This window comes from Littorina saxatilis, linkage group LG13 (assembly GCF_037325665.1).
Source record: "Littorina saxatilis isolate snail1 linkage group LG13, US_GU_Lsax_2.0, whole genome shotgun sequence".
In the NCBI taxonomy this organism is placed as follows: Eukaryota; Metazoa; Mollusca; class Gastropoda; order Littorinimorpha; family Littorinidae; genus Littorina; species Littorina saxatilis.
This window is the reverse complement of record NC_090257.1, coordinates 33,387,365-33,407,916: the sequence shown is the minus strand read 5'-3', so window position 1 is coordinate 33,407,916 and position 20,552 is coordinate 33,387,365. Positions and strand designations below refer to the sequence as shown.

Genomic DNA, 20,552 nt, shown 5'->3' with positions numbered 1-20,552 from the left:
ATGAATTGTCAGAATGTATTCCAAATGAGTGTGGTCAATTATGTATCTATACATCCGTAGATGCCTTTCATTTGTTTCATGAATTTTAATACTATATACTTTTTGAGTGGTAAATGTTGAAGGATGAAAGAAAATATATTGTGAGTGGACGGATGCATGTTATTCATTAAAAGCCCCACAATGATGTGCTTGGCAACAAATAAAAAAAAAGAAATAAAAAAAAAGACTCCAACATTACAAACCTTAAAGGCACAGTAAGCCTCCCGTAAACCATCACAGATACTGTCAGGCTTTTACACACAGTACAAACACCCTTCCATGTGAACGCTCACTAAACGGGAACATCCCAGGTGCCCTACGTAAAGAGCGAGCAATTTTTACAGAATTAATTTTGCGGATTGTCTCAGAGACAATCGGACCGTGGTGCGTTTTGGCGCTGGACCTAACATTTAAAATCTAAATAATAAATTGACAGCTTGTTACACAAACATTCTTAAATCATAAAAGAATTCTTTTTTCATCAAGACAAGATCAGTACAATTCGAAGTTTTTAAAGTTTGAAAAAAAAAAGCCCGGAAGCAGGGTCACGCAAGGTCGTGGTTCTCGTAGCAGACGACGGTTTATGCCTATCGCCGATTCCTCTAAACAGTCAAAAGCCATCGCTAGAGTTCTTGTGAACCACAGCCGTTTGTTTCGTGCATAGTCAGATAAGCTCACATCGAGTCGCATTCAAATTACTAACTGACGACTACATTGTGAAAAAGGGAAACTGGATCACACGGTTCACGATGGCTCAAACCACGCAAAAATAAATTCTTTGAAAATTGCTCGCTCTTTACGGAGGGCACCTAGGATGTTCTCAAGCGGTGAGTGTTTAAATGAAAGGGTGTTTGTACTGTGTGTAAAAGCCCGACAGTATCTGTGATGGTTTACGGGAGGCTTACTGTGTCTTTAACATTTGACCAGAGTCAACTAGTCTTGCGTCATGTCAGGGCGTTTTCTTGTCCTGGGAATATATTTCATGACCCCACTGTGACCTTGAAATGTGACGCAGGTCTTCCATATTTGTATCATCTATGGGGGACATCAAACCCTGGAAATGTGGAAATTTTAAAGATGTAGCCCTCAAAACATTCAAAACAATGATACTTTTTACTTTTTGTTCACCTTAGACGGCCTGCTATGACCTTGATATTTGACAAGGGAGAACCAAACTCGCATCATATTTGGATATCATCAAAACATAGAAGTATGGGAAGTTTAAACGCTTTCGCTACAAAGCATTTTGAGAAAATTCCAAATTATTCCCTTTTTGACCCGAAGACAACCCCACCGTGACCTTGACATTTGACAAAGGTCACCCATATTTATATCATGTGTGTAGGCTATCAAACTCTGGAAATTTGTGAAGTTTCAAAGATGTAGCCCCAAAAACATAAAAAAACAATGATACATTTTTTTCTCCTCATTAAGACAGACCTGCTATGACCTTGCTATTTCACAAGAGTAAACCAAATTGAGCATCAGGATTGGATATTATCTCAACAAAGAAGTGTGTGACGTTTAAAAGCTGTTGCTTTAAAACTTTTCGAGAAAATACCAATTTATCACTTTCTGACCCAATACGACCCCGCCGTGACCTTGAAATGTGACGAAGGTCAACTACTCTCTCACCATGTCTGGAGGTCATACAATCATACAAGTATGTGAAGTTTCAAAGCTTTGACTTCAACAATATCTGAGAAAACCTCAAATTAAAGAACTTTTGTATGGAGCACATACCGTTTGTGACTGTGATAGCAATAAATGAATTCATGTTGCTAACATACACATTTTATGCGCTTTTACCTTGATTGTATTTAATCTACACCCCAATACTCATATGCGAGCTCAGTAGAAATGAAAGTTCTAGAAAAAAAAATGGAAAAAATCAGGTTTATGTCCTTACATGCCACAAGAGACACTCGTCAAGCCTCAACTTAACGGCCAAATAACACAGCCGTTGTGAAAGATTTTCCCTTTTCTCCTTTAGAAACTATATACTGAATGTGTTAAGCAACTCAAAACACCAGTCATTTTACTTTGGGTGTACTTTGATTTTCGAAGCTGTCAGACAGCACCTTTTGACATTGGCTCATATGGAAACATTATTCACAGCCTCCTGAAGTACAAATGCTGTCTGATCCAGGTCAGTCGCATGATCTGCTTCTTCTTATTCAATGTTCCAGAAATTCTGGTGATGTGTGAGCTCGTTTGCCCATTTGGGTTCCCCACACTATACTCTGAGAGCATAGTCAGCTTCACTCCGCTTTCGTTGGGTAGGCATGCTGGTTATTTTTGTGTTTCCATAACCCACCGAACTTCAACATGGATTACAGGACCTTTTCCGTGCGCACTTGGTCTTGTGCTTGCGTGTACACACGAATAGGGTTAAGTCACAAGCAGGTCTGCATTATGGGAGATCGGAAAAATATCCACTCTTAACCCACCAGGCGGCAGTGACCGGGATTCGAACTCACGACCTCCCGATTAGGAGGCCAACGTCTTACCACTGCGCCATTTTGTCAGTAGCATGATCTGCAAATTTTATTAATTTATTTATTTATCAGACCTAAGACTTTAAAATTGGCAATCTAGTGGCTGCTCCGCCTGGCGTCTGGCATTATGGGGTTAGTGCTAGGACTGGTTGGTCCGGTGTCAGAATAATGTGACTGGGTGAGACATGAAGCCTGTGCTGCGACTTCTGTCTTGTGTGTGGCGCACGTTATATGTCAAAGCAGCACCGCCCTGATATGGCCCTTCGTGGTCGGCTGGGCGTTAAGCAAACAAACAAACAAATGTCAAACCTTATAATACATGTCTGGTTGTTCGTGGAGCAAGTGAAGAGTGCTGCTGCGACGCGGGCGCAGGTAAAAAGCCAAGTGAGCGGCCCACTGCTGGTCAGTCAAACATACCTGACATCAGCTCACAATTTAAGACACAAATGCACCATAAAAGCATGCAGACCGAGGGGTAGTGACTGGTGGTACCCACCAGTCACAGGCACAGTAAAAAGAGAGTTTAAATTATAATTATACTAAATAACACTTAAACTAGTACTTTTACGCAACCAAGCACGCTCACACACACGCACTCATAGAAGGATACAACACATTAACTCACACCCACACACACACACGCACACACTCACACACACACACACACACATGCACCCATACAGACCCACACACACACACACACACACACACACACACACACCATCACAACCACAACCATAAAATTCATGTGACAAGAAGTTCCTTTTGGGTGTCAAAAACCGAAGGCAAGTTTTTTAATTTCATAGGGACAAAAATCACATATTATTTAAGAACACTTGGGGTTTAACAAATTTAAAACTAGCACCCAATAGAAAGGGGCGAACTTTCAGCTCCTACCAACCCAAAAGAACGTGGACGGGAGTTTACTTGGGCAAGGCCCTACAAAAAGTTACTCTGTAAAAAACTAAGGTGAGTTGAGGGATCTGGTCTAGGTAAGTAAGGTGCATTATTCGAATAATGTTAATATGCTGTTTCACAGAGGAAGGCTTGAGCCTTCGGGTTAAATACGTGGCATAGAGAGCTACAATTCTCTTAGTCACCGGCACAGGGGGGATGCTCATCCTATTGCAAAAATCCATATAGGATTTTAAGTGGGTTTTAATTGTCTTCACAGTATTGTCAGCAAAAGTACTGCTTCTAAACCCGGCGAGTTCCCCGTTTAGTTCTTCTTCAAACGTCTTTGCCTCTCCTGCACAAGAAACAGGTCGGGACTTAATTATTCTGTTCTTCTCTCACACACTCATTAATGATGACAGACTACAAAAATAAGCGGTCGCTTAAATAAAACGCAACTGAAAGTTTATTCTCTCTTTTACAAACGGAAGCATGGCGCAGGGATTTATTTATGCCGTGTGAGATGGAATTTTTTTACACAATACATCACGCATTCACATCGGCCAGCAGATCGCAGCCATTTCGGCGCATATCCTACTTTTCACGGCCTATTATTCCAAGTCACACGGGTATTTTGGTGGACATTTTTATCTATGCCTATACAATTTTGCCAGGAAAGACCCTTTTGTCAATCGTGGGATCTTTTACGTGCACACCCCAATGTAGTGTACACGAAGGGACCTCGGTTTTTCGTCTCATCCGAAAGACTAAGGTCTCATCCGAAAGACTAAGGTCAAAGGGCAAATGTATTATCGCGTGTCAACTGCTGGTAATAGTAGTAAGCTGCTACTATTATGATAGGCTTCTGCTGTGAATGAATAGAACAAGATAACAATAACCATGTACTTACACGATACGAACACAAACAGAAACAATTAAATAGATAGATAGAATAAATCTATATCTATATACGGCTTGTGTGTGTGTGTCTGTCTGTCTGTCACTTCGCGATGCACGGCCAAAGTTCTCGATGGATCTGCTTCAAATTTGGTGGGCATATTCAGGTAGACCCCGGACACAATCTGGTCGATGAAAATTTTCAACACGTGCTCTCAGCGCGCAGCGCTGAACCGATTTTGGTTTTTCTGTACATCCATTCCCAGTAACTCTTCCTTATCTTCTCCAGTGTTTTGCGCGTTTATCTCCCTTCCTTCGTGTGGCGTCAATCGCGTACGCCGGATATTCGGCTCTACTTCTAGTTGATAAATAAATAAATTAATAACATTTGCAGATCATGCTACGGGCGAAATGGCGCAGTTGTAAGACGTCGGCCTCCAAATCGGGAGGTCGTGAGTTCGAATCCCGGTCGCTGCCGCCTGGTGGGAGTGGAGATTTTTCCGATCTCCCAGGTCAACTTATGTGCAGACCTGCTCGTGACTTGACCCCCTTCGTGTGTACACGCAAGCACAAGACTAAGTCCGCACGGAAAAGATCCTGTAATCCATGTCGGAGTTCGGTGGGTTATGGAAACACGAAAATACCCAGCATGCCTACCCAACGAAAGCGGAGTGAAGCTGACTATGCTCTCAGAGTATAGTGTGGGGAACCCAAATGGGCAAACGAGCTCACACATCACCAGAATTTCTGGAACGTTGAAGAAGAAGCAGATCATGCGACTGACCTGGATCAGACAGCATTTGTTCTTCAGGAGGCTGTGAATAATGTTTCCATATATACCAAGTTTCAAGAAATTGTGTCAAGACTGAGATGCAACTTATGCTGGCTAATGTGTGTGTTGTGTGAGTGTTTGTGTGTGCCTATGCATGTGTGTACATTTGAGTGCATGCATGTGTGTGTATGTGCATGTGTGTCTTGTGTCACTGTGTTGGGGGAAGAAAAATAGTTTTCACAGGATTGGGTGGGGATGATTTTTGACTCACATGCGAAGCAAAAGTGAGTCTATGTACTCACCAGAGTCGTCCGTCCGTCCGGAAAACTTTAACGTTGGATATTTCTTGGACACTATTCAGTCTATCAGTACCAAATTTGGCAAGATGGTGTATGATGACAAGGCCCCAAAAAACATACATAGCATCTTGACCTTGCTTCAAGGTCAAGGTCGCAGGGGCCATAAATGTTGCCTAAAAAACATATTTTTCCCATTTTCTCTGAAGTTTTTGAGATTCAATACCTCACCTATATATGATATATAGGGCAAAGTAAGCCCCATCTTTTGATACCAGTTTGGTTTACCTTGCTTCAAGGTCAAGGTCACAGGAGCTCTTCAAAGTTGGATTGTATACATATTTTGAAGTGACCTTGACCCTGAACTATGGAAGATAACTGTTTCAAACTTAAAAATTATGTGGGGCACATGTTATGCTTTCATCATGAGACACATTCGGTCACATATGATCAAGGTCAAGGTCACTTTGACCCTTATGAAATGTGACCAAAATAAGGTAGTGAACCACTAAAAGTGACCATATCTCATGGTAGAAAGAGCCAATAAGCACCATTGTACTTCCTATGTCTTGAATTAACAGCTTTGTGTTGCATGACCTTGGATGACCTTGACCTTGGGTCAAGGTCACATGTATTTTGGTAGGAAAAATGTGTAAAGCATGTGAGTCGTATGGGCTTTGCCCTTCTTGTTAATACAGGTATTTAATAGACGATGTTCGGATATAACTCTGTCCGGTTTGTATGGGTTATGAAAGAGTATATATACCCTTACTTTTAGTGAGACAAATAATCCACATGTGCTCCTTGTCCACGTGTTTCAGAAACACCCCACGCTAGTGATTGGCCCGTGGAATGTTTGTCTCACTAAAAGCAAGGGTACTCATTCTTTCACAATCGGTACAAACCTGATAGACTCATCCACTGGGTTACTTTCTTTATTTGGTGTTTAACGTCGTTTTCAACCGTTCAAGGTTATATCGCGAAGGGGAAAGGGGGGGAGATGGGATAGAGCCACTTGTCAATTGTTTCTTGTTCACAAAAGCACTAATCAAAAAATTGCTCCAGGGGCTTGCAACGTAGTACAATATGACCTTACTGGGAGAATGCAAGTTTCCAGTACAAAGGACTTAACATTTCTTACATACTGCTTGACTAAAATCTTTACAAACATTGACTATATTCTATACAAGAAACACTTAACAAGGGTAAAAGGAGAAACAGAATCCGTTAGTCGCCTCTTACGACATGCTGGGGAGCATCGGGTAAATTCTTCCACCTAACCCGCGGGGGGTACTGGGTTACTGCACCCGTCAGTTATTTTCAGAATGTGTCTATTAATAGACAACAAGATAATTGTCAGTAAACACATACTGATTTTATCAGCAATCAACCAATAAATAAGTCATCACCTCCAGCAATGCAGGAAACGGACTGCTTTATTATGTTCAAGGAATAAAATATATATAAAGATATGGTATTTGCTTCAAAACGGGAGGATAAAAATGCAAAGAAAATGTAGTCACTCATAAAATGCAATCAAAATTGAGTCAGTTTGTAAATGTCACTGAAAATGAAACAAAAATGAATGTGTATGCATGTGTTAGCACGTGTCTATGAGAACAACACAATTACCAGTATGTATGCAAAACAAGCTTTCATGTCACCGAAATATGTTTTTAATGTCTTTTAACCGGCAAACAGCATGACATTTAAACTTATAGGAGGTGACTACATATAAAATACTAGGACTAACTGCTGATTAAAAACACACTACAACCAGTATAGTGATGAAACATGAACAGATCTTCACAAAATGTTAAAAAAGAAAACAGTTATATAAGATAGCCCAAATACTGCTGGTGAAAAATGTGTCTGCTTGCACCATACAAACAGCACATACAAAACGGCCAGGGTAAGACACTTTTACTCATGACAAAAAATGTTGGTGACCTAAAAATGGGTTGAAAATGTTTGCCATTCTGCTATGATTTCATTTCAGAACGATAGATGTACAGGCAATGTTCATATGTTCCTGTTATGGTTGAAGCTGGTAAATCTCACACAATCATAAAAAGAAGTGCTGGTTCAAAAAAATCTGCGTGATCGTTATTACAGCTACATATGACAAACAAATAATTCAGTTTTATAAAGTAACTGAGAATGCCTGATGAAAATTGGAACAACAGCATTTATCAGTTTACATAAAACAGCCAAATTCTGATTTTTGAATGATGGTAATTAAGTTCAACCCACAACCATGGTAACTATGACAACCATAATGTCAAGTTTTTCATTAACAACAGTTTTGATGGGACATTTCGACTACGAATCAGACAGAGGTTCAGTGACAAAGAACAATGATGATCGCAATTTTTAGTTCACAGGGTGATGAAATCAAACAACTAAAGTCATTGCACAGGATCCAGGATTTGGAAAAAAGATGTTGAAATCAGGCGATGAACAAGCATGCCATAGTCTACAGATCTACAAAAACATTTGTAAAAAAATAGTGTATAAGGTTAATAGAGCAAAACAATGTAAAATATTTACAGAGAAGCAGGTTAAGATAGCAAAAATATTGTAAAATATTTACAAAGATGCAGAAATGGTTGAAAAATCACCAACATTGGTACAAGACAATAAATAAGCACAAGAAGCCCGCAAGCTGCGTGTTGATCACCACAAGGTCATACATGTAAAGTCAAAGCAAAATGCATGCAAAATAAAAATAAATTAAACAAGGTGTAGATCAAAAAGTGAGAAATAAGTTGTCTTTAAACAACCACAGTGGAACAAAGCAAGCTTCCAGACAGTATACATACTTGCTAACCATGGACAAATCTGCTTCCAGACAGTATACATACTTGCTAACCATGGACAAATCTGCTTCCAGACAGTATACATACTTGCTAACCATGGACAAATCTGCTTCCAGACAGTATACATACTTGCTAACCATGGACAAATCTGCTTCCAGACAGTATACATACTTGCTAACCATGGACAAATCTGCTTCCAGACAGTATACATACTTGCTAACCATGGACAAATCTGCTGCTCAAGATGATGTACTGTACAAGAAATCATAAAAGATTTACTGTACTGATACCAGAAAATCTTGCCCCAAAGACAATTCTGCAGGAACGAGTCAGATTTTCTGCTTGAAAGTTAATAGGAAAAAGTATGGGACTGAAAAGCTTAGCTGATATAAGTCTTATTCAGAGACTGTAGCATGACTCCCAGCTTCTTTCTCTATTCAGAAGATGCACGATTCAGTCAATTAGTTAGAAAAAGTTAAACTTCTTTTCGCTTTATTAATTTTCAGGAGTGATAACTTTGTCAAGACCTCATAAGCAGCCCTTTACAATTCGAAACTACAAATACTGGAACATTCAAATAGGTCAAAGATCTATTTTAGAACACACAAGAAACCCAAGTATAAAAACATTCTACAAATATTACAAGAGGTCGAATAGTGTTGTCAAGATGATGCCACAGACTAGAAAAGAGGCAAGGCGTGAGAATCAGGAGCATAACTGATATATCAAAGTCTACGATAATTTTCTCAAGTGTTCCTACTTTCCCCACACTAGTACTTACAACATCTCACATCTTCAAGTTCTCTTTAACACACAAAGCACCTTCTACAAGCATGGCTCAGCAGAGAAATTTTGTAACTGAAAAAGTGTTAAATTTGTTCTGTTTACTAGATCTTGAGCATCTATCCTTCTAGTTCTAAAGGCACAGAATGATATGTGATAAATGATATAAACTGTACTGTACATTGACCTTAATATATGGACACGAGTATTAAGCAGACCTTGTTCGTTTGGAAATCAACATGGATGCTAATGGACGTTCATCAACTGTAACAGTTTTATCTCACTTGCATGATTTTTAACACCTCAAGAAAGCTCTCACGTCTTCCTCATAGAACAACAAATATAAAACCATAAGTCTCATTAGCAGTATCCTGGAATTCATTTTGTAAACATGGACTGCACCAAATATGGCTTAGTATTTACTGAATCTTTCCAAGAGTACAACTGTAGATCTGTCTAATATGTCTCTGTGTGCAACACCATTGAGTGAAAGCAGACACATTAGCAGTATTTCTCTCATAAAAAACAAGCAGCAGCATTCTCAATATGTGAACAGTAAACATTTACAAAGATAATTTGTCCTCAATTTGTGCAAATACAGAAAAGAGATGCTTCAGCAGTTATAAATCCTTGAGGACAATATGTGATGAGGACATTCTAATGAAAATAGCAACTTTTCACCTGTAACAACCCATCCCACCCAACCCCTTCCACTGCACAATTATCAGTTCTGAAATGGTAACATGATTGGAAAAAAGACAATAAATAACACCTTGTACAAAGCGTATTTTAAAACATAATACATTTTTATTTTTTTTTATTGTGACTTAACAAGCAACTCTTAAAAGCGCAAGCTTAAGATGCTATGCTAAATGTGCTTCAAACATGAGCCCCAACATTTATTCAGAAATTTGATGAACCTTTCTTCAGTGCAATGCTTTCTTCAAATCAAAGCATTTATGCACAGTACGGGGTGTTGCAGGTAGCTTTGTTTCCTCCTTGGGGATGAAGCTACCAGGGGAAGGGATTGTGTTGGAGGTGCGGGTAGAGGGGTAGCCCTCCCGGTGCTCCCCCTTGGACCTCCCTAGTCTAGGACCCTGGGTCTTCGCGAGGTGGCCATTGTGGCGTAATCCCTCCGGACTAGCATAACGTTTCCCTATCCCAAGACCGACCGTGCGTGGTCTATGACCACATCCTCTACGAGGTGACCCTATCAACTAGGCAGCGAAAGCCCCTAGGCGAAACACGGCGGATCTAGAGGAGAGAACCTCGATAAAAAATTTGAGCTGCCATGAAGACGGAGCATGTTGGCTGAGGACAGCGGGCAGACCTTCTGTGCCGACACCCATCTACAGGAGAAAACCAGGCATGCACGCATCAAACCCAACATGGCCATACAAACGGATGCACAGTATTTCTTTTTGCTTCTTTGTATTCAAATTGGGCTCAACAATTTGTTTCAACAGTAACTCATATCCAAACCAAACAGCACCAACATTTGCAGGAAAAGTGCCCGTGAAGCATCTGCAAAGAGACCAATCCCATGTGGCATGTTACCCTATTTTGGGGGTTTTAATCCCATTATTCTATCTGTGATCTTAAACCCTGTGAATATCAAAGCAAATGCCTTTGTAATTCCACATTCTCAATCTTTTCCGCAACCTCTGGCAAATGGAGTTACATGTATCTCCGTTTCTCTTCAGGCAGTCGCACAAACTTTTTTCAACATGAAAAATACTTTTCACAGTTAAGTACAAGTAATCAGTAGTAACTTCAAAACTTAAACCTATATGACTTCTTACTGTAGTGTTTGTTGTTTGCTCTTATCATTTGCTACTCTCATTGGTTCCCTTGGATTTGCAGCAAAGATATCACCCACAGACCTGGACTAAAGTCAGTCAGGAAAAGACAAATGACTAATATTCTTTCTTTCTTTCTTTGGTGCTTAACGTCGTTTTCAACCACGAAGGTTATATCGCGACGGGGGAAGGGGGGGAGATGGGATAGAGCCACTTGTCAATTGTTTCTTGTTCACAAAAGCACTAATAAAACAAGAAGAGCAAACGCTCGATCGAGTCACTTTCGCAGTTCTGAATATTATATGAGGCATCAGATGGACAGGAAGAAATTGCTATTCACAACACAATGAGTCACGTTCACATAAAATTTGAGCCCGGTCACTTTTATAGTTTCCGAGAAAAGCCCAACGTTAAGTTGTGTGTTGCCGAACAGAAAAGGCTAGTTATCTCCCTTGTTTTTCTGATAACGTTCGTAAAAGGCTACAGATGTAAATACTTTGATGTAAAGAATAATCCTACAAAGTTTCAATCACATCCGATGAACTTTGTCAAAGATATAAAATGTCTAATTTTTCCTTTGACGCTGACCTGTGACCTTGAAAAAGGTCAAAGGTCAACGAAACCATCGTTAAAGTGTAGAGGTCATTGGAGGTCACGACTAAACAAAATATGAGCCCGATCGCTTTGATAGTTTCCGAGAAAAGTCCAACGTTAAGGTGGTGTCTACGGACGGCCGGCCGGACGGCCGGCCGGACAGACTAACACTGACCGATTACATAGAGTCACTTTTTCTCAAGTGACTCAAAAAATTGCTCCAGGGGCTTGCAACGTAGTACAATATAATTATTACCTTACTGGGAGAATGCAAGTTTCCAGTACAAAGGACTTAACATTTCTTACATACTGCTTGACTAAAATCTTTACAAACATTGACTATATTCTATACAAGAAACACTTAACAAGGGTAAAAGGAGAAACAGAATCCGTTAGTCGCCTCCTACGACATGCTGGGGAGCATCGGGTACATTCTTCCCCCTAACCCGCGGGGGGTATTGGTTCCCTTGGATTTGCAGCAAAGGTATTCACCCACAGACCTGGACTAAAGTCAGTCAGGAGAAGACAAATGACTAATATTAGTTATGGCATCTTACAGTGCTCATTGTTCTGTTGACCAATCAGAAATCTGCAACTAACACAATGGTATTTTTCACTCAATGTTTTGGTACACTCTGAAGATTCAGCTAAAGCATCAGTACAATTTACAACCCTAAACATTAGGGTGTTGAAGAATATAGCATGTAAACCACTGGCCATAAAAAATGTAAGTACCTGCGTAGAAGCCTCACTGCAAAACTCATGATGCAAGCGCACAAAAGGCCAAGCCAAACTTCGTAACAACCTTTGGTGACAGTCAAAATGCAAGCTTGTTTTGGAAACTATGATCATCTCATTGTGTAAAAGCAAAACTGTTATGCAAAATGTCTTGAGCCATAGAACCAATATATCCAAACTTTTGTTTTTTCAAAGATTAAAACAAGAATTAAAAACAATCTATGTTTCAAATTGAGAAAAAGCTCAAAGCAGTCCTGATCTAAAAAAAAATGTGACAAAATTCAAAAGGAGTTATCTTTCAAAACATGTCTTTCAAATACAAAAACTCCCTAACCTCTACCATAAAAAAAATCAGTCGCTGATGGAATTTCATCTCTCACAATAAGTCATTAGATAAAAACATTGACAAAAAATGGTCAGAGAAACTGCATTAAAGGCAATCATATTCACATATATCCAATAATAAATGTGTACACATCATCTTTTATTTATTACTTAACTGCAAACACCTCTCTTCAAAAAAGGTAACAAGAGAGAATTTTTTTTTATTTCAAGGCTGCTTTGTTTACTGTCATCACCTTAACAACAAAGAAAAGTATACTTCCACAACCTAAAATTTTCACTGGCAATATTTAAACAGAAAAGAGTCAAGCTAATTAAGCCATAGCTCAAGAGACAAATTCCGGACAGATTCAAATAAATCGCCCATCACAAAGTGAGAAGTACCATTTTTCAATCAAACAGAACAAGCTTAACACGTGACAATAAAATCACAAGGACAAAATATCAGTTTGAAGTTGATCCAAAAACTCAACAGCAATATTTTCAGACTGCCATAAAGACAAATATAAGTTAATGCATGTAAAACTACTAGCCAACAAGAAGACAAATCTAACTCTCATAATTCAGTGAACATTGTGAATGGACAGAACCTCTGTTCTACTGTTATGTTAAAATATCCATTAAGACAAGTAATGTACAGCAAACTCCCCAAAGCGCCAAATAAACTTCTAGTTAAACAGAAGGTGGCTGCCAAACAAGAAGTATGCTGAAAGTTCATGCTAAAACATTCACAGCATTAACAATAAAAAAACTCTCAAGATTTTCTTCAATTCTATTAACAGATCTGTACCAAACTCCTCTTCAGTACACAAACGAACATGGCAAAAACTGTGGCATTTACATCCGAGATTCTCAAGTTACACTTTATCCACCTTGAAAAGTTCGGAGAGAGCGACCTGTTAGTCAGAAACAAAATAAATTCAAGAAACCCAAACTAACTCGCTAAGCGATGCAGGTTATCAATACTACAAAGCGGCCACTACTTCTACCCAGGGTCCGTACAGATTTTTTGTTATAAAATTCAAGGATTTTTAAGGTCTCTCAATATCTTTTGAAAAAAAAATCAAGCACCCTCTTAGCTTTAAAGTGGACAATAAAACACGTCCAGATCACGATTAAGTGGGAGGTGCATCAAAAGGACATCCTTTTTTTTCTCCCCCCACTCAGATGTCAATCAAAGAAGGGAATGTAGCTTACTGTTTTACTTTTTCCTTGCAGTTTTAAAATAAGGAAACCTTGCAATTGTCCACTGCAGTTGGTTGCTCTGCAATCAGTCAGCACCGTTTTAAGGTTTGGACTTTAAAGGACCTTGGTAATTTTTCAAGGACTTTGAAGGACCTTGGTAATTTTTCAAGGACTTTCAAGGACTTGAAATTGACCCCTTCAAATCCAAGCACTTTCATGCACCTGTACGAACCCTGTCTACAGCATCACATAGCACAACAAGGCAGCAGGCGACAGCTGCCAGCACAATGAAACCAAGCTCTAAATTCAATGCAATATCAATGAGCGTTCTCTCCCCATCCTCCCCCTCTCTCAAAGAAACACTCCGCTCCAGGCAGGGAGGGGGATGCCAGTTGAGCGTTGAGCCTGGACCGAGCGACCGATGCCAGTGACAGAATCCAACACAGAGGTCGCAACGTCAGAGACAGAATCGGACTCGGTGGGATGACAGGCCGATGCCAGTGACAGAATTAGACTCAGAGGGATGACAGGTCGCGGGTCTGAGTGATGTGCACCATGAGCTTGCCCGGCTGCACCGTCTGGCTCTCGCCCTTGCGGCCATACAGGTCCACCTCCTGAGCGCTGTTGCGGAAATCGTCGGTGGAGAGGAAGACGTGCTTGCCCATGTACTGATCCCGGATCACGTTGTGGTTCCAGATCTGCAAAGGATTGTGAAGATTTGGGCGAGTTATAAGAGTGAACATAAAAGACCTCTATCATTCTGCTAGAGGTGCAGGTGGCTAATTACACCTAAACATAATAATAACGGTGTTTATATGGCGCAAATCCTAGTTCTAAGCGCCTTAAAAAAATAATCATTAAAATAATTCAACAAATTAACAAATTAAAAGTCATGATAAACATTTAAATAAATCAATTACTCTCCATTCTCTTCCCTCCCCCTCCCGCTTTAAGGCCACCCCAACCACCCACCCCTCAAAACTACCTCCTTTCACAGACCTTGATTTTTTCAAATTTTCTCCACATAATCTCTGTAAATGTACCCGATTTAACTTGACTCCCTTTTGATCAAGGCCTCATTTTCTCTGATTTTGGAAGGTCTCAAAAGAGAGTTTCCACTACATACTTTCAATTTTTTTCTTCTCATAATCTTTGCAGCCCGCTGTTTCAGATTTTTTTCCACTACATACTTTCAATTGTTTTCTTCTCATAATCTTTGCGGCCCGCTGTTTCAGAGTTTTTTCCACTACATACTTTCAATTTTTTCCTCTCATAATCTTTCCAGCCCACTGCTTTAGATTTTTTTCCCGAACTGACAGATCTAGGGGCTACAGCATCAGAGACATAACATTTTATGACTTCTTTTGCGCTGTAAAAACACGCATCAAAGCAGCTTAAAGGCTATAGCATCAAAAACATAAAATTTCATGACAGCTCCTGGGCCATAAAACAAGACATATAAAACAGCAGCGTATGGGCTATTGCACCAGATACATAAAAAGTGTATCAAAACGTTTTTGACATAGCATGAGATGTAACACTTTTTAAACAATATCAGACACACAAATAGTTTCAGACACGGTAGTTTGCAGCAGTTCAGTTCATTTCATACTTTATTATCCCATTGCTGTGAAACTTGGGTCCGCTTTCTCCCGGTGGAAAGCTAGCAGCAACAAGTCGCACTACCCAGGTGTGTGCATGTTTTTATGCATATGCAACGATTTTTGTTGTAGTAATGGAGAGTAATTGAATTATTTAAATGTTCATCATGTACATGACTTTGAATTTGTTTATTTGTGGATTTTTTTAATGATTATTTTTGTAAGGCACTTAGAACTACAGTCGAGATCATTTAACACGAAAAACGATAAGCCGGAAAAAAACATTACGCGAAACGTGTTGTCATTCCCAATCATTCCCTTCATAAACCCTACTAAAAAAAACCCATCATAACGCGAAATAAAACGATCTGAGACTCACGCAAAAAACGTTTACACGAAGCCGATTCTCGGTCTCTTGCACCACCAAACAACTGGTTTTTTCAACTTGTAGCTTCCAAAGCGAGAAGTGTTCACGTGTTTGCACGGCCCATTGAAAGAAATAATGAAATGGTCGACGTAAACTTAAGACTTTATCACGAAGTCGGTACAGCTCTCTTGTGGTGTTTGCTTCTTGCGCGTGCATATTCTTCCCGATAATTCCATAATCTCTCACTTTGGAAATTGGAGCAGATGGCACACAAATGTCACGGTGTATCAAGATTCTGAAGCCACTTCCGAAAACACTCTACGGCTTACGCGCGTTTGTTCGTTTGGTCAGCACCGATCAACTCTGTTGAAGCGTTTATACTTAAAACGGGTATCTTCTATGCTTTAATCATTTCATCACTTCATTGGCCCGTCAAAACACGGAAAAAAGAGGCTTCCTTTGGAAATAGAGCCTTTTATTCGCTGTCAGAGAAATGAAGCGACCCGAAAGTCAGACTCCTGCGAAGTTAACAACAACAAGACGCGGGCTGTGTTCTTACACAAAAGAGTACTTCCGTTCAAATCGAAAGCTGAAACCGAATCGTGTCAGCAGTTCAAACGAGTTTCGCGAACATCGCTGCAAGTAAACCGATTTCAAAATAGTTTGATCATTTTCGTTATCGCGAAAAAACGTTAACTCGAAAAAAAATATTGGTCCCTTTCATTTCGTGTAAAGCGATCTCGACTGTATGTTTGAATTTGCGCCATACAAAAATCCTTATTGTTATTTAAATGTGACCCTCCACCACGAAATGAGTCGCATGTCACCTCGCGCGGTTCTTGTAACAGTGTGAGCGTCACCTTACCTCACCACTGGATAGAGCATAAACAAGAGGCGAAGCCTTCAAGGCTCACGTAAGAAATCGACAAACAGTAACACAAACTCAATCACTCCGTCACACACACACACACAGTACACACACACACACACACACACACACACACACACACACACACACACACACACACACACACACACACAGAAAGAGCATAGGTGAAACTGTGCAAGAAAGCGAGACACTAGATCTAGATCTGTCTGTCTGCATGTAGCCTTCTTACATGGACACGACTGCCAAATAGTCTCGGCCCGCTGAAAATAACAATCACCGAGACTTTCAGTAATTCCATCGCGTGACGTCTAACCCTCGTACGTCATAATGTGACGTCAATGTAATATGACGTCTTCAAATGTTAAAGTTTCTACCACAGACATACATACATACATACATACGCACGCACGCACAGACAGACAAAAGTTAGCATCGCATAGGCTACACTTCGTGAGCCAAAAACTCGTTAGGAAAATGTAAAAATATGAAAATCATGCAAAGGTGACATGCGACTCATTCCGTGGTGGAGGGTCACATATTTAGGTGTAATCAGCAACCTGCACTTGTGGCAGAATGATGGAGGTCTTGTATGTGCCATGGCAGGGAATGGGACATGAATACCATCTCTGAGTCTGCACATAAAGTTGACCTTATATCCCAGCCTGGATTTGAATTTGTGATACCAAGTTCAGTGCTCTACGAGCACCAGATCCACCCCCACCCCCCCTCCAGACAGGCAAAGGGCTTATCAGGGTGTTTCTTATTTTTTATTATTACAAAAGTTAACAAATACAGTCGAACCTGCACTGCCAAGCCAACTTTCAATAGCGACCCTGAAAGGATCCCAGACATGCTTTTTCTCGATATAATTCACATTTCCATGGCGACCACCTGTCTGTTACGACCAGTTGTATTCACTACCTTAAGTGGACGTCATAGTCAGGTTCGACTGTACATGTACATTAAACTTATCTACTCAATTTCTGACTCGACTGACCTGGACTTTGAGTGGGTGCTTGAGAGGGTCAGATCGGTAGAAGATGGCAGAGTCTCCCCACTCTGGATTGGTGGTGTTGTTGACAGACCGGGTGGTGACCTTCTCTCCGTCGCATGAGATGACGCAGTACGGGTCAGCTCCTCCCTCTGTACACAAAGAAAGACACATATCAACGTCTGTGGAAGACCGTACATGACAGCTTTACGTTAGACCACCCATTCTGTCTAGTGTATCTCATTATTATTGTAGCTTGCATTGTAGAGAGCACCCCCCCCCCCCCTTAAAAAATTTGTGTATGGCATGTGCATACAGATACACAAACTGGGGGCCCGGTAGCTCAGTTGGTAGAGCACTGGACTTGTGATCGGAAGGTCGCAGGTTCGAATTCGGGCCGGGACGGACACGGGTCAACTTTATGTGCAGACCCAGAGACGGAAGCCATGTCCCACCCCCGTGTCATCACAATGGCACGTAAAAGACCTTGGTCATTCTGCCATAAGTGCAGGTGGCTGAATACACCTAAACACGCAGACACCTGGGTAGCGCGACTCCGTTGCTGCTAGCTTTCCACTGGGAGGAAGCGACCCGAATTTCCCAGCGATGGGACAATAAAGTAATGAAAATGAAAAAAATGAAAAAATGAAAAGAAAGTGATACACAATTCCCTGTCAGAATCACATCTTGTGGTTAAAAACAACAAGAGCATCACTAAAATAGACGGAACATTACTGAAAAAGGAAATGTCAGTTGAACAACCAAAATACACAAGAAAAAAAAGAAAAGAAAAAAAAAGAAAAGGAGAAGAGAAAACTGAAAACAAAGCCAAACTTTTTTCTACACCAAAGAACAGCTCTTTTTTTTACGACCTACCACACTCACTCACTCTCTCTCTCTCTCTCTCTCTCTCTCTCTCTCTCTCTCTCTCTCTCTCTCACACTCACTCTCTCTCTCTCGCTCTCTCTCTCTCTCTCTCTCTCTCTCTCTCTCTCTCTCTCCCTCCCTCTTCCCCGCTCTCTCTCCACTTACGTGTGTCTTGTTTCTGCAAGCCAGTTGCCCTGACAACCTTAATTTGCGTCACCAAGACGGGGGACTTGGCACAACAGTTGTACCAGCTCTTCTTGGGAGTTTCAGCCGTCAACTCCCTGCACAAAGAAATAGGGGTCATTGTCAGTTATGTCCCAGATGTGTGACATCGACCGTGACAAATTAAGATCAAAGAAGATCGCTGAAAACGGGCAATGTAACAGAGAAGGGTGGGGTAGAAGTATTATTAAGAAGAAACTTATAAGAACATTTTAGTTTTCTTTGTATAGTTTGACAATTACAAAGTAGGTCACCATTGCAAACCAGGCAGTTGATGAATGGACTCCAAAATGCTTTTTTTAAGAGCATGCACAGCCCACACAAAAGGAATTCAAATACATATTACGGACTGTTCTTTTCATCTGTACTTGGCAGCGTCAAAATAAATAAGCTTTAATATGGTTTTGCAATAAAGTAGTTCCACAAGTTTGATATATGATGCCAAAATTCCCTTTGCGTGCGTGCGTGTGTGTGTGTGTGTGTGTGCATTCTGCAAAGCAACAAATTTGACAAGATAAAGCCACCTCCCCTCTTCCCTAACACACACACACACACACGCACAAAACTTACATGAAATTGTTGGCATCACTGGTGTAGACTCGTATCAAGAACTCGGCCTCCTGGTTGGGGTCAAAGGTCGATGGGATGACAACGTAGCGGCCTTTCTTGACAGGGCCATGACGCAGGAAGATGGAACGACTGTCGCGGTAAACTGTCGACGTCAGCTTCTCCTGCAGGCTCAGATCATGGATTCTGGTACGACGGTTCAGCTCAACCTGTGAGAAAACAAAACCTTGCTTGGTAAGGTAGCTTATTTGATATACAGTGGAAGCCCCAAGATTTACCTTGAGCACAGTGAAATGTATAATTCCCCTTTCCATAGTGATCACCCGTCTATAACGACCCTTTGTGGCTAGTCCCACAGGTGGTCATTATAGACAGGTTCATAACTCATAACTCATAACATTTTATTGATCCAACAAAGGAAATTAATTTAGTCATCAGCACATATAGGTCATTAATTAATAACTATAAAAGAATAAAAGAAGAAAATTCATAAAACCCATGATATAAAAATACCCTTTTTTCTTGCACACCTGACACACCGACACACCAATACACATGCATACATGCCTACATACATACCTACATACCTACATACATACATACATACATACATACATACATACATACATTCCATGTTAAAGTGTAGTTAAGAACATCACAGTAATTATATCATTGTTTGGATTAACAGATAAGTTTTTATGTAAATGATGATAACAACAATCCATAATTAACGCTATTGCACTACCAAGGAAGAGACCAACCAAACACATAAAAACCAATAACAGTAATCATCATCAGTTATCACAGGTATCACAGTAGATTAGCCATCAGGTAGTTAGACTCAATTGGGCAAAATATAGTGTCAACACCATCACAACAAAGCTAGAGCTCATTTTCACAGCACTAGTTATGATCAAAGGTCAAACAGTCATCAAATCATATTAAATCTATCACTAAGAGGTACATTTAAAAGGCATCACTGATAGTCTGTGGCCAGGACGATGGCTCGGTTGCTGTTAAAATATCTCACAGCTGCAGGAAGAAAAGAACGCCGAAAACGCTCCGTTTGACTGCATGATTTAACACTTTGTACCCCACCTAATGTTGACCAAGTTGGTTTTTTTAGCCGAGACCAGCTGTGCTGCAGCAGGTCACTCAGAATTGTAAATGTTTTGAAAAATGTACCATATCGTCTTCAGTCTCAGTGTCTTCATCAAAATCAGCTTCATATTCAATCAGCTCATCTCCATCACTATCGTAGTTCATAAGAAGCTCAGCAACTTCATCACCCGTAAAGGTTTGCTGCATCGCCATTGTGAAAAAAACTTTCTTTTCGAACTCCATAAAACTTTGAACAAAGCAACAGTGTAGCATCTGTGTAGCAACTGTTTA

At 40.4% G+C, this 20,552-nt stretch overlaps 1 protein-coding gene across 3 annotated transcripts in view; it reads right to left on the bottom strand.

The window, feature by feature from the left end:
* Nucleotides 1–6,814: 6,814 nt before the first annotated feature.
* Nucleotides 6,815–20,552, bottom strand: part of LOC138945552 (calpain-5-like) — a 54,748-nt gene continuing 41,010 nt past the window's right edge. For all 3 annotated transcript variants that reach the window (XM_070317000.1, XM_070317001.1, XM_070317002.1), the window contains exons 10-13: nt 19,164–19,369; nt 18,537–18,652; nt 17,511–17,656; nt 6,815–14,354 (exon numbers count right to left, since the gene is read on the bottom strand). In XM_070317000.1, the coding sequence (XP_070173101.1) occupies nt 14,172–14,354; nt 17,511–17,656; nt 18,537–18,652; nt 19,164–19,369 (651 nt within the window). In that variant the 3' untranslated portion in view covers nt 6,815–14,171. The remainder of the gene's footprint in view (nt 14,355–17,510; nt 17,657–18,536; nt 18,653–19,163; nt 19,370–20,552) is intronic.